Consider the following 15629-nt stretch of genomic DNA (forward strand, 5'->3'; position numbering starts at 1 on the left):
AAAACAAATAATCATATTTTTCACATAGAAATGTTGTTTTAGCCCTAAATTGTGCATAATAGAAAAGGTAACAAAAGAATATGCACCATACATTTTGTTCGCAGTGTATGACCCCTGGTCTTTAGTAATGTCTTTGGAAGAAATAAGTCATGTGCCAGTCCTTTGTATTGACCACACATGTATTTATACATATAAATGAGATCTCCTCTGAGACGTCTTTTTTCTAAGCTAAACAAATCAAACTTTTTCAATCTCTCATCATATGCGAGGCCTTCCATTCCTTGTAGTAGTCTAGTTAGCCGCCTTTAAACAGATTCTAACTTCTGAATGTCCTTTATAAAATGTGGAGCCCAAAACTGGATCCCGTATTCCAGATGTGGCCTTACAAGTGATGTATGGAGGGGTAACAATACGTTGGGATCATGGGATCTAATCTCTCTTTTTATACACCCTAAAATCTTGTTTGCTTTAGCAGCTGCTGCTTGACATTGAGTGCTGCTGCTCAGCTTATTTGTAACCAGAATCCCCAAGTCCTTCTCCTGTTCTGTAGTCCCGAGTTTACTTCCATTTAATGTATACACAGTTATAGGATTACTCCGTCCTAGGTGCATTACTTTACATTTATCAACATTAGATTTCATTTGCCAAGTGTCTGCCCATACCAACATCTTATCCAGATTGTTTTGTAATATTGTACTATCAAGGTCAGTTTTTAATATCCTACATAGCTTGGTGTCATCAGCAAAGACTGACACTTTGCTATCAATCCCATCTACAAGGTCAATAAAGGGAACCAATCACCAGGCTTTTCGTATATAAGCTAAAGGCAGTGCTATACTGGCACTATCAGGCTGATTCTATACATACCTGTAGTGGTTAGCTCCGATGTTTAGGTTTTGAAATAAAAGAAAGGGAAGTTTATAAAATAAGCAGCTTCTTGAGTGACAGTTGCACTGGAGCAGATCATCTATATATATAATTGCCTTATTCTGTCTGTCTGCCTGTCTTGCTCCAAAATTGTGTTGTTACAGTGACAGTGTCGTTACAGTGACAACTGTCGGATTGGCCGCTGGGCTCGGCCTGGCCCCGCCCCCCCATGGATTGGCCGCTCGCCTCGGCCTGGCCCCGCCCCCCGCATGGATTGCCCACTTGCCCCGGTCCGCCGCACGCATCGCCCGCTCCAGCATACATCGGCTCCCGGTACACATGTGCAGAGAGGCGGCATACGCTGGCTCAGTTCCAGCGAGCCACTACCCTGTCCTGGTCCCTTACGGTTCCTCTGGTCGTGTTCCCGGTCTCCTGCAGGCGGCCACTGCCGTCTGCCTGCCTGACTGTTGCACTCCACTACTCTCCATTCCACTGTACTCAACTGAACTGCCTACTGTTTTCCTGCCTCAGGCCAGCAGACTCCTCGAGGGGGGGTCTTTTTGCCTGACTCCGCCCACCTGGTGTGCCTGTCTAACACTGAAGGAGGCAATCAGGTCTTTGTGGTTGATTGATGGTACCTTTCTAGTGTGGGGGTGTATGTGGTGAGTGTTGTGACCTGTGACCCCTGGGGTCCAGGGCGTCACATTCCCTCTTGGTTTAATGCAGAGCATTGTAGCACTGATGGACTCTTACCAATTGAATACTGATACCTCTTTTCTTTTATAATTAGCCATAGGAGATCAAGATATGAGGAAACCAGAGATCAGATCCTACAAAATAGATGAGAAGGAAGAGCAGGAATTTGGAAACAACAAAGAAAAGTCATTTTTGGAGACTAAAATCCAGCAATACATCTGTAGTAGTGAAGTTGTGATCTTCAGCAAGACTACTTGTGAGAACTGCTCAAAAGTAATTATTTTCACTTTTCTTACTATGTATGCTATGTCATGGATTGTTGGTTTATATGTTCGTAAATTTTTTGTATCTACATGTGTGAATGCAGTATTTCTATGTGTATTTGTATTGTTATGTATTGCATATGTTTAGTTGGATTTGTATACAGTTCAAACCAGATGTTTACATCCACTATCTACAAAGACACCTATTCATGTTTTTCTCACTATCTGACATGAAATCAGAATAAACCTTTTCCATTTTAGATCAATTAGGAACCAAAATTATTTATTTTTGCCAAATGCCAGAATAATGAGAGAGAGAATGTTTTAAAGGCATTTTATAGCTTTCTGCAAAGTCAAACGTTTACATATGTTAAGGCGTACTTTGCACACTACGACATTGCAAGTCGATGCTTGCGATGCCGAGCGCGATAGTCCCCGCCCCCGTCGCAGCAGCGATATCTTGTGATTGCTGCCGCAGCGAACATTATCGCTACGGCAGCTTCACATGCACTCACCTGCCCTGTGACGTTGCTCTGGCCGGCGAACCGCCTCCTTACTAAGGGGGCGGGTCGTGCGGCGTCACAGCGACGTCACACGGCAGGCGGCCAATAGAAGTGGAGGGGCGGAGATGAGCGGGACGTAAACATCCCGCCCACCTTCGTCCTTCCGCATAGCCGGCGTGGGCCGCGGTAACACAGGTAGGAGATGTTCCTCACTCATGCGGCTTCTCACACAGCGATGTGTGCTGCCGCAGGGGAACAAGGAACAACATTGTACCGTCGCTGCAGCTACATTATAGAAATGTCGGACACTACACCGATGATACGATTATGACGCTTTTGCGCTCGTTAATCGTATCATAAAGGATTTACACACTACGATATCGACAGCGACGCCGGATGTGCGTCACTTTCGATTTGACCCCACCGACATCGCACCTGCGATATCGTAGTGTTCAAAGTACCCCTAAGAGTACTATGCCTTTAAACAATATGGGACAGCCCATATGATGATGTCATGTGTTTGGAAGCTTCTGATAGGTTTATTGGCAACATCTGAGTTAATTAGAGAATTAGAGACACAGGGGCTGTGGTTTCAGGTGTTTTATTCACAGTTCGTGTGCTGCGACCTCAGAGTATCGGTCATCGCCATGATGGGCCCCAGCCGATCCAGGATGAATCAGAAGTCACCACTGGTGTTGTGAAGCATGTAAGACCTTCCTCCTTGCGCCTTGTAATGTGGATCCCTGTGGCGTGAAGCTACTTGGGGACCCCAGTGTCCTTGGCTTTAGTTGCCATCCCGTATACAGGCAGCACGAAACTAGTTAAGGACCCGACCGTAGCCGTGGCTCCTGTCTCTCCATGCTGCTGGTGCCCCGGTACTTTGGGTGGTGGGCAATGAGACGTGAAATCCCCCTTCCCTGCAGATTCTGGTAGTCCAATGTGAAGCATGTTGTACCCTAGGGCTCTGCATCTTGTGCGGTGCCGGTCCCGAAGGAGCTGTTGGGGCTCACCCTCCAGCTACCATGTTGCTCTACTGTCTCACAGCTCCACCCGGTCGTCTCCTGATTCTCTCTCGGTCTGCCCGGTACCTGGTCAACCCTTCTGAGGGGAGCCTTGCAGCATCCTCTCAGAGGCCTTGCTCTTCTCTGTCTCAAGCTGTTCTCTCTTCTGTGTCACAGACTGATCTGAAGTGAAACTGTTTGTGTGTTCTTTACTCCCTCAGTGCAGCCCTCACCTTTCTGATGACTCACTAGTGGTTGTCCCAGCAAACCATGCGGATCTGGACTTTTACAGTCCAGATCCGCTCAGCCCTAATCAAGATCAGAATGCACAGTTTTGGTCTTGATGAGTTGGGACCTATGTCTGTTCTCATCTACTTCACCAATTCACTGAAAAGTAACTAAAAGAAAGCAGCACTGGAAATTTGAAAGACGAGGCACACGCCTCTATGGACTTTTGAGCTTTTTCTCTCTTGAATAAAAGCTCACTGGAGGTGAAACATTGCATGAGTTAATAAAAGATTCATTTCACTTGATGTGTTGCTTAAAGAGGACCAACCAGCAGGATTTTGATACATCAGGCAAAGGCAGTGCCATACAGACACTAAGATGCTGAATCCAGGCATACCTGTTATAGAAAGTCCCATGCTTGGTTGATGAAATATCTTTAATCAAAATTGCAGAAATGCACTGCACTTTGATTGACAGGTGCATCAGGGGCGGGCCTTTGTGGGTCGAGTTCTGGCGTTTATTCCTCCTCCATCCTCCTGGCTTGCCCCCTTTTCTTTATTTGAATATTGCGCCGTACTGCCATTCCTGCTGTTGGTGGCAAATGCGCATTGCCACAGTACTCAGGTCTTCATTAAAATGGTGCCGGAGTCTGCGGATGTGCATGCTGTGATCTGCAGCGCCATTTTATTACACACACTGGAATGAAGACTAGGAGAAGTATCGGCGTAAGCGCAGATTTTATTTTTTTAACATGTGGGCACACTTCAATGCATAGTCTTCATCGCATTCTAGGTGATTACCTGCCTATTTAGCCATCTGGTAATGGTCTGAGCATTGCCAGTCATAGCATTGCTCAGTGGTTTTTGTGCTGTGTGCTCTGTGTTTAGATATCTGTGTCGCCCTGGGCAAGCCAGGGGACACAGGTCACAACACCACCACACCCCACACTCCAGGTAGGCACACCATGCTAACCAGAAATCCTTGTTGCCTTCCTCCAGGAGTCTGTTGATGCACACCAGGGGGTGGGCCAGGCGGTTGGCTCCGCCCACCGAGGAGCTCACAACTCTGGAGGCAGGAAGGACCAGGCAGAACTGTCAGGGAGGAGGAAGTGGAAGGAGTGGAGGAGTAGCCCAGGCAGGGCTAAAGTAAACAGCAAGTGGAAAGTGAAGGAAGGAAAAGTGGAAAAGGAGGAGAGCAAGAAGTGGTGACAGAGCAGAGAGTGTGCAGAGCCTGAGAGCCCAGCTTTGTGTAGGGCCAGAACAGCAAGGTCAGCGACGGCGGTGACTGTCTGGAGGGGGACCGTTTGGAAGTTCCTGGAAGGACCCCGTTGGCTGTGTGCCCGGTGGTCTGGAGCAGTGTTCCGAAGGACAGTCAGCACCAGGGCAGGGGCCTCTCGGACCCCGGCAAGGCTAGGAGTCGCCAGATTTGCCAAATCCGTCAGTGACGGGGACGTAGATCCCCCAACAACCAAGTCCCGATTGACGGCAACAGCCCAACCATTACCGGGGAGACACCGCCACCGCCAGGGCACCAGTTTCCCCAGGGCCAGCGCCTGCGGGCAAAGTGTAGAGCTCCTCCGGCCCAGATTGCAGTCGGGGAGCGGGTAACCGGAGGGAATCCACCGCTACCATCAGACAACACAGGTGCAAGGAAGAGAGACGTCACCGTCACCTACCGGGAGTGCAGGTGCAGCCGTCTGTGGGACCGTCCTACCAGCCGTTGGTTTACCGTACAAACTGTGTCCGTGTCTCAGGCTGAGTGAGTACCACAGTGCCGCAAGGCACAGCGCTGCCCCCGCATCCCTGCGCCCACCGGGCCCTACACTTTACATCTCTTCACTGGGCCCCGGGATCACCAACCCCTACCCACGGAGGGGCAACACAACACCTGGCTGCTCCGCATCACCATCCCCGGGACCCCCATACTGAGCAGCGGTGGTGCAATCACCACAACCGTGGGTGGCGTCACGAACTAAAACAATCCCCACACCCAACCACAACCCCCCTTTCACTCACGGGCGAGGAGTGTCGCTCGAGAAACCCCGGGATCCGGCCCACAGCTCGAGCCACCAGGAGCAACTGCCGGACCCGAGCAGAAGGGGTGAGCGCGGTGTGCTGACACCCTCCTCCCCGCCCGCGACAACTTGGCGTCACGAACAGGATCTTACCGCTCTGCCGTCTGGTAGAGGTGCGCCTTGTTACCGCCGGAGGTATCCGGCAGAAAAATTTCAGAAGCCGCCATCTTTGGCGCGAAAAGTTCCCGCTCGAGCGTCTTCTCGAGCAGTAGAGGCGCGAAGGCCAAAACCCCGCCCCGAGAGAGGAGGGGCCGGAAAGAGCTAAGGGGGACGCGATGGCGGCTGGCGGCATGTAGTCGCCGCTATAAAAGCAGGGACGCCAGGACCTTGCCAGAAAACCGTTCCTGGAAGCAAACAGAAAAGACACCATGTGGATGCCGTCCCGAAACACCGTGGCCCCCGCACCGGGAACCGCAGCGTGGGTGGAGATCCGGACCGCGCAGCTCCACCTAAGGCTGCAGGTCAAGATGCAGCTCCTCTTGGAGGAGTGGGAGACCGACATGGCGGACGTTATAGCCACCGTGCGGAGACGCGAGGAGGAAGCGGAGGAAGGGAGGGTGAGTGACCCACGCCCCTATGTCCCGGAGGGACCGGTCGCTGCGGCTGAGGGACCCGGTCCAAGCCCTCTCCCCCCGTTGCCTCCCTCGCCACCCGTCTCGGGGGCCGTGACCCCGCCACTAGGCCCGCTACCACCGCAACCGGTAGCGATACCCAGCCCGTCCGCCCCAGCGGACCGACCTGTAGCCGGAGCCCGAAGCAAACCGGAGGCATTGCCTTGGAAGGCCCCGAAGATTGTGCCAGAGACAGTCCCCGAGCAGTTTCCCGAGCCGGAGCCGATGACCCGCTCCGAGCCGAAGGCCCAACCGCGGAAAGCCCCTGTGCCCATCCCCCACACCTCGGCTGAGGTGGCGCCGGGTTGTTGCTGCAAGGCAGCGCCCAAGGCCATGACACCGCGGGATACGCTACCCACCTTCCTGACAGTGGGTAACGTGCTGGATGTCCCGCGGGGCTCAACCCGTGCGCCGGAGCTGGCAGCAGCGCCATACTGGGACAGGGAGCCGACAAAGCTGGGCCTGGAGATCGCGGAGAGGGAGAGAAGGAAAGCCGAGCTGGTGGCCCGAGCCATTCGGGAAAAGGAAAACCTGCGGCAAGCGACCTTCCGTGTCCGGGGCCCGTTCTACGAGGGGCAGGTGAGGCGGTTTGATGTCCGCCGGGGCTACGGATTCATATACGAACCGGGCCTGGAGGCCGAGGTGTTTGTGGCCCGGCGGGACGTGAATGCCCATCTGCCCGAGGAGCATCCTGGCCGCAATCTCATACCGGGAGACATGGTGCGTTACACCCGGCACTGCGGAGAGAGGGGGTGGTTTGCCCCGGATGTAAAGCTGAAGGGCAGCCCGGAGAGCAAGGTGAGCTCTGCATCCCCTCCCTCGGATGAAGCAGCAAAAGGACCGGAGTAGGGCAGCGGATGCCCGTTGCACCGTCCCCGTAGGGACCACCAGTGAGTTTACAGTTTGTTTGTTTGAAAAGTTTTGAAAAATGAAAATGATAATTCACCAAAGTTTACCTGATTTGTTTGTTGATTTGCAACCGGCTGGAGCCGGCACCGTTGTCCCCGTGGGGACCGTTTAAAATGCATGGGAACTATCCATGGACAAGCCCGTGAACTTGCAGGGCACCACAAACGTTAAGTGGCTTGTAAATATGTTGGTTACCGTTACCGTTTCCGCAATGCCGCCTCCGGAGAGGCAGGTTGGAGGGAGGGCCCTGAGCGGAGCAGGCTGGGGCCCAGCCACCAAAGGAACCGGTGGCTACCCTCTGGAGGGGAAGGACAGATCCCGCTCGGGTAACTTGTGCTGGACTGTGGGTCAAGGGGTGCTGCCTGGGCTTTAGGGGCAGCATCAGGGCCAGGTTGCTTGGGTGGGAGAGAGCGGAAACCGTAGCCGTAAACCGTTGCAACGTTTAAGTAAATGTGCCTCCCGTCTTGGGAAGAGTTTTGATTAAAAATGTATTTATGTTTGCTTAACCCTGTTATCCCCTTTTTACAGAAAAATAAAACCGGTGTAGGACGGCAGCCCGCGGACGGTCTGCATTTTGCTAAGGGGGAATGTGTCGCCCTGGGCAAGCCAGGGGACACAGGTCACAACACCACCACACCCCACACTCCAGGTAGGCACACCATGCTAACCAGAAATCCTTGTTGCCTTCCTCCAGGAGTCTGTTGATGCACACCAGGGGGTGGGCCAGGCGGTTGGCTCCGCCCACCGAGGAGCTCACAACTCTGGAGGCAGGAAGGACCAGGCAGAACTGTCAGGGAGGAGGAAGTGGAAGGAGTGGAGGAGTAGCCCAGGCAGGGCTAAAGTAAACAGCAAGTGGAAAGTGAAGGAAGGAAAAGTGGAAAAGGAGGAGAGCAAGAAGTGGTGACAGAGCAGAGAGTGTGCAGAGCCTGAGAGCCCAGCTTTGTGTAGGGCCAGAACAGCAAGGTCAGCGACGGCGGTGACTGTCTGGAGGGGGACCGTTTGGAAGTTCCTGGAAGGACCCCGTTGGCTGTGTGCTCGGTGGTCTGGAGCAGTGTTCCGAAGGACAGTCAGCACCAGGGCAGGGGCCTCTCGGACCCCGGCAAGGCTAGGAGTCGCCAGATTTGCCAAATCCGTCAGTGACGGGGACGTAGATCCCCCAACAACCAAGTCCCGATTGACGGCAACAGCCCAACCATTACCGGGGAGACACCGCCACCGCCAGGGCACCAGTTTCCCCAGGGCCAGCGCCTGCGGGCAAAGTGTAGAGCTCCTCCGGCCCAGATTGCAGTCGGGGAGCGGGTAACCGGAGGGAATCCACCGCTACCATCAGACAACACAGGTGCAAGGAAGAGAGACGTCACCGTCACCTACCGGGAGTGCAGGTGCAGCCGTCTGTGGGACCGTCCTACCAGCCGTTGGTTTACCGTACAAACTGTGTCCGTGTCTCAGGCTGAGTGAGTACCACAGTGCCGCAAGGCACAGCGCTGCCCCCGCATCCCTGCGCCCACCGGGCCCTACACTTTACATCTCTTCACTGGGCCCCGGGATCACCAACCCCTACCCACGGAGGGGCAACACAACACCTGGCTGCTCCGCATCACCATCCCCGGGACCCCCATACTGAGCAGCGGTGGTGCAATCACCACAACCGTGGGTGGCGTCACGAACTAAAACAATCCCCACACCCAACCACAACCCCCCTTTCACTCACGGGCGAGGAGTGTCGCTCGAGAAACCCCGGGATCCGGCCCACAGCTCGAGCCACCAGGAGCAACTGCCGGACCCGAGCAGAAGGGGTGAGCGCGGTGTGCTGACACCCTCCTCCCCGCCCGCGACATATCTTGATCTTAGCTGCCAGTCCTCAGACTTCACCTTTGACCATTCACTTGTATTACCCCTTTTGCTGTTGGCGTACTCTGATCTTAGCTGCCTGACCTCGGGTTTCGCTTTTGACTATTCACTTGTCTGACCCCTTTGTGTTCTGGCTTTTGACCTCGGATCCCTTAACTTGCCATCTCGTGGCTTGTCCATGAGAAGTGACTACCAGAACCACATTTGCATTCTACAGTGCACATCGGAAGCTTCCTTGATGGCTTTTGTAAAACCACAGCATGACCTTTCTTAAGGAGTTAAGGCTTGGTGTATGTGGTGTGATATGCCGTCTTCATCTGATGATGCAGTCAGCCATGTACTTAGGCTGTTTCCTGCATGTCTTATGAGTGATCTATGAGGATGTAGATATATTAGCAATGAATAGAATTCACTAGTGCTTTACATAATGTCCTAAAGAAGCATAGATTCTATTAGGTGTGCATTGGAAGACTGTAATCTAAGGCTGCATACGTCTTGGATCTGGACCACACCTTTACAGAAGTACAGAATGGTATCAGTTTGTACATGTTAGACAACGCTAAAATAATGCTGGGTTGTCTCCTTACATAAACACCATGCCCTCAGCAATTCCTGGCACATATAATTAGCAAGTTAGTTCTTGCTTACACATTTTATTAAAATCAATAATGTTCGTTAAATGAATCAAAACACCATGTAAGCAGTAATGTGCTGTGAAATTACGCATTAATTCAGCATTAACAGCTTTCAAATAGCTTCTTACCACTGACAAAAATTGAATTAAAATTGAACAGACTTGTCTCCTGGTAGAAAAAGCTTTGTACGAAATTGTTCAAAAAGTCAGACAACAGATGGCACGGAAACAAAATGGAGTAATTCACTTCTTAAGAGAAATAAAAAGGCGCATTGTCTGCGCTGCTGTTCCCCTACATAATTGTTTTATTGACTGAAATGTAACTATGTTGTATTGTAACTTAAAAGTAATTAAAAAGTATTCTAAACTCTGTGAAATGTCATATGTTCATAGCAAGCATGATTTCTGAGCCCCTCTCATCATGTTAGGCTAGACATTGTTTTTGCTAACTTAATGAGGTTGTCCACTACTTACACTGATGGCCTATCCTTAGGAAAGGTCACCAATGTCTGCTCAGCCAGGGTCTGACACCCTTTACCCCTGCCGATCAGCAGGTCTCGGCGCAGGCGGCAACAATAGGTGGCCGGAAATGCTCAGTTCCAGAGCTTCTCGGTCTTCTGATAGTGGCCTGAGTGGCCTGAGTGGAACTGAACATTTCCGGCTGCCTGTTCCTGCCACCTGCACCGATGCCTGCTGATTTGCAAGTGTGTCAGGTGTCGGACCTTGGCCGATCAGACATTCATGACCTAGCCTAAGAAACACTTTGCACGCTGCGACATCGCACCTGCGATCTCGTTGGGGTCAAATTGAAAGTGACGCATATCCGGCGTCGGTAACGATGTCGCAGCGTATAAAGCCTAGATACACCGATCACCGATCGCAAAAACATCACAATCGGGTGATCGGTCTAGCGTTGCTCATTTTCATGAATTCGCTGCAGCGACAGGTATGATGTTGTTCCTCATTCCTGCGGCAGCACACATCGCTGTGTGTGAAGCCACAGGAGCGAGGAACATCTCCTACCTGCGTCTCGGCTGCAATGAGGAAGGAAGCAGCTGGGTGGGATGTTTACGTCCCGCTCATCTCCGCCCCTCCGCTTCAATTGGCCGCCTGCCATGTGACGTCCTGTGACGCTGCATGGCCCGCCCCCTTAGGAAGGAGGCGGGTCGCCGGTCAGAGCGACGTCGCAGGGCAGGTATGTGCCATGTGAAGCTGCCGTAGCGATAATGTTCGCTACGGCAGCTATCACTAGATATCGCACCTGCGACGGGGGCGAGGCCTATCACGCTCGGCATCGCAAGCATCGGCTTGCAATGTCGTAGTGTGCAAAGTGCCCCTAAGGATAAGCCATCAATGTTAAAGTAAGGGACAATCTCTTTAAATACACAGTGAAACTTCTTCAACAGTCCAGCCATATTGTGTGCTAAATTTTAAGTGCAATGTACCATAGCCCCTTCGAGAAGACCACCCATCTAGTAGAATACAATTTACTGTCATTTTCAATGGTCTTTTCAGTGAGATTTCAGTGTTCGTGGAGTGCTATTGATAAAAGCTTATTTTCTTTGTTTTCTAGGTGAAGGACCACTTTGATGAAATGGATATTTCATATTTCGTAGTGGAGCTAGACCAAATAAGTATGATGTTTTCAATTGTTTATAGTAAAACCTATTGCAATGATGAAACTTTCAGGATTATTTTAATCTTGTACTCAATCGCTAATAGAAGTGGAAAAAAAATAATAAAAAAAACATATATATTTTATTAGCTCAATTGAAATATTCAAGATTTATTTCACTGTAATAGAAAGTTTTGCCCTCTGTAGTCTAATATATCTCTTTGTGTTAAAGTGGTTGTCCACTACTCAGACAAAAGTTATACTCAAAGAACAATAATAACACTAATTCCCATCTTCGGTGCCGCCTCTGTTCCAGTGTCGGCAAAGGCTCTCTTAGGGATTGCGTGACATTATGTCACACGATCCCTGCGGACAATCAGCACTGGCTTCACTCTTCTTTCCTGTGGATCGAGGAAGTGAGAGAGCAGCCGCAGCTGGCACTACTTTAGGATGTTTGATTTGTCCAAAGAAGAGGAGAGTGAAGCCATCGCTGACTGGCCACAGGGATTGTGTGACATAACAATGTCATGCAATCCCTTATCTTACCCATTTTTTTTCTTTTTTTCTCTTGCAGAGCATTAGAGTATCACATTTTAATCTAATCCATAGATATGTTCCCTACTTTTTAGGGAGATTAGTTGAAACATCTAAACATTTTCTTCTGTTTCCTTGTTTGATTTAGTACATTGCATTCTTGAAAAACCTTTACACCAGGCATCATACGGTTATCTGATGTTTTATGGGAGCTCAGATTGTTTTTTTTTTACCTTTTCTTATGACTACCAGCAGAATTATGAATTCAGGTCTGAGGTATAATAACATGATGCACGCGTCGCAACTAGAATAGAATATCAAATTATATGATATAACATACTATTACAGAGCTGAAGTAAATAGCTAAATGCTTTTCATCTCCACCGTTTCCATTTTTAATGCTTGGAACAACACTGGCTAGTTTGTCTTGGTAACTGCACATGATGATGATATGTTTTGTTTCCTAATTAAAATGCTTGTAAGAATTACATCATGCCATATATAAAGTTGTAACTAAATGAATGGATAAAATTGAGCATAAAAAAACAAGGAACACAAATATCAAAGTCACATATAAACACCTCTGGTGTTAGATCACTGATAAATAAGACCTAATTTGTATAGCTCTACATGCTCTATCGCAGTCATGGCGAACCTTTTACAGGCCGAGTGCCCAAACTGTAGCCCTAAACCCAATTTTTTTCCGAAGTGCCAACCAACCCTATTATGTAAATAATAGATTTTAACCTTACCTTTGCCGTCTTTTCTTCTGCAGGGGGCATCAGACGCGTGCATCCTTACCTCACATTGAAGCTGAGCCCCTGCCCTTTCCAGACACAACAGTTGGATTGATCTTTCTGGAAAAAATTGCATATAAGACAGAGATTTTAGCCTGAACATCTTGAAATCCCCATAAAGATGTGCGAGTTGCTCCCCTCCCCTTTCATTGTGTAGTTATGTCCCCCTTCCTGGCCACTTCTTGGTAAACATGTCCCCCATCCTGATATATATTTCCTACATTCTGGTATATTTGTCCCCATCATGGCCCCATTCTGGTAAATATACCTCATCCTGGTAAATGGCCTCCATCCTGGTAAATGTACCTTATTCTGGCATGTTCCCCCATGCTGGTAAATGTACCCCATCCTGACATATTGCCCATCCTTGTAAATGTTCCCCCATCCCGGCATGTACCCCATTCCTGGTAAATGTCCTCCATCCTGGTAAATGTTCCCAATCCTGGTTAATTTACCCCCATCCAGGTAAATGTACCCCCATCCAGGTAAATGTCCCCCTTTCTAGCATTTACCCCTTCCTGGTAAATGTTCCCCTTTCCTGGTAAATGTTCCCCTTCCTGGTAAATGTAGTGGTGGAGGAAGGTTGAACTAGATGGACCTAGGTCTTTTTTCAACCTTAGTAACTATGTAACTATGTAAGCTATCGTGGCATGTTTCCTCCATCTTGGCATGCATGTTTTCCCCATGCTGCCATGCATGTTTCCCCCATCCTGGCATGCATGTTTCCTCCATCCTGTCGTGCATGTTTTCCCCATCCTGGCATGCATGTTTCCTCCATCCTGGCATGCATGTTTCCTCCATCCTGGCATGTATGTTTCCTCCATCCTGCCATGCATGTTTCCTCCATCCTGGCGTGCATGTTTCCTCCATCCTGCCATGCATGTTTCCTCCATCCTGGCGTGCATGTTTCCTCCATCCTGGCATGCATGTTTTCCCCATCCTGGCATGCATGTTTTCCCCATCCTGCCATGCATGTTTTTGCCATCCTGCCATGCATGTTTTCCCCATCCTGCCATGCATGTTTTCCCCATCCTGCCATGCATGTTTCCCCATCCTGCCATGCATGTTTCCCCATCTTGGCATGTATGTTTCCTCCATCCTGGCATGTATGTTTCCTCCATCCTGGCATGCATGTTTCCTCCATCCTGGCATCTTTGTTTCCCCATCCTGGCATGCATGTTTTTCCCATCCTGCCATGCATGTTTTCCCCATCCTGCCATGCATGTTTTCCCCATCCTGCCATGCATGTTTCCCCATCCTGCCATGCATGTTTCCCCATCTTGGCATGTATGTTTCCTCCATCCTGGCATGTATGTTTCCTCCATCCTGGCATGCATGTTTCCTCCATCCTGGCATCTTTGTTTCCCCATCCTGGCATGCATGTTTCCTCCGTCCTGGCATGTATGTTTCCTCCATCCTGGCATGCATGTTTCCCCATCCTTCCATGCATGTTTCCACATCCTGCCATGCATGTTTCCACATCCTGGCATGCATTGTTCCCCATCCTGGCATGCATGCCCCCCCCATGCTGGCAAGCATGTTTCTCCCCCATCCTGGCATGCGTGTCATCCCCCCCAAGCTGGCATGTGTGTCCCCCCCCCCATGCTGGCATGTGTGTTCCCCCCCATGCTGGCATGCGTGTCCCACCCCATGCTGGCATGCATGTCCCCCCCCATGCTGGCATGTGCGTTCCCCCTCCCCCACCCCATGCTGGCACGTGTGTTCCCCCTCCTGGCATGTGCGTTCCCCCACCCCATTCTGGCATGTGCATTCCATCTCCCCCACCCCATGCTGGCATGTGTGTTCCCCCTCCTGGCATGTGCGTTCCCCCACCCCATGCTGGCATGTGCGTTCCCCCACCCCCACCCCATGCTGGCATGTACGTTCCCCCACCCCCACCCCATGCTGGCATGTGCGTTTCCCCTCCCCCACCCCATGCTGGCATGTGCGTTCCCCCACCCCCACCCCATGCTGGTATGTGCGTTCCTCCACCGCCACCCCATGCTGGCATGTGCGTTCCCCCTCCCCCACCCCATGCTGTTATGTGCGTTCCCCCTCCCCCACCCCATGCTGGCATGTGCGTTCCCCCCCCACCCCATGCTGGCATGTGCGTTCCCCCTCCCCCACCGCATGCTGGCATGTGCGTTCCCCCACGACCACCCCATGCTGGCATGTGAGTTCCTCCACCGCCACCCCGTGCTGGCATGTGCGTTCCTCAACCGCCACCCCGTGCTGGCATGTGCGTTCGTCCACCGCCACCCCATGCTGTCGCTGCCCCCCACCTTGGCACAGCCGCACACTAGTTATATAAAAAAAAAAAAAAAAAAACCAACACACAACTTACCTTCCAGCACCCGCTCCCCCGCTGCGCGCGGCTGGGTCCTCAGTTCCCATGCATCCAGAAGACCTCATTATGCCGGCGCCGCTCGCTGACACTCCTCCGTCTCCTAGGCAACACACCTGCAGCCTGGGGGAGGAGGAGTGTCAGAGCGAGGAGAAATGTCTCCTCCGCTCCAACACAGTTTTGATCTGCCGGCGCCACCGCACCAGCAGATCAATGCGGCAGGATCAGGCGACAGCACGCGTGCCAGCAGAATGGGCTCTGCGTGCCCCTGGTGGCACGCGTGCTATAGGTTCGCCATCAGTGCTCTAAGGATTCCCGTCGGTGAATGGGGGCGCCACAGCTCTAGAGTGTCATACCCTCCATTGCTAGGTAGAGTGATTCTAGGGGTAAATTAGGGATAATTTCCCTCCATCCCTGTCTGGTATCTACCTATTTCGTTGTCCGTACACTATTAGGGTGAGTGTTACACTTTGATAAACTATTATTATTATTGTTATTATTATTATACCTTTTAAATGTTATATTAAAGGTTATTTTTTATGGGAATTTTTGTTCTTGGTCCTAATCCATGTGGTAAATTTGTCATGTGCACTGGCACACAAGATAAAATGGGTCAGTACGCTCTGCATGTGCAGAGTTACTACTGGTCCTCCGCTCTAGATACATTTCAACCATTTATAGTTTTATCTTTAAAAATGTTGA

At 50.9% G+C, this 15629-nt stretch overlaps 1 protein-coding gene across 1 annotated transcript in view; it reads left to right on the forward strand.

The window, feature by feature from the left end:
- The window catches only part of TXNRD1 (thioredoxin reductase 1), a 168201-nt gene that overhangs the window by 31060 nt on the left and 121512 nt on the right, over positions 1-15629 (forward strand). The window contains exons 2-3 of the mRNA XM_075344732.1: positions 1658-1836; positions 11211-11271. Coding sequence (XP_075200847.1) covers positions 1658-1836; positions 11211-11271 — 240 coding nt within the window. The remainder of the gene's footprint in view (positions 1-1657; positions 1837-11210; positions 11272-15629) is intronic.

Source organism: Anomaloglossus baeobatrachus, chromosome 4 (assembly GCF_048569485.1).
Source record: "Anomaloglossus baeobatrachus isolate aAnoBae1 chromosome 4, aAnoBae1.hap1, whole genome shotgun sequence".
Lineage (NCBI taxonomy): Eukaryota > Metazoa > Chordata > Amphibia > Anura > Aromobatidae > Anomaloglossus > Anomaloglossus baeobatrachus.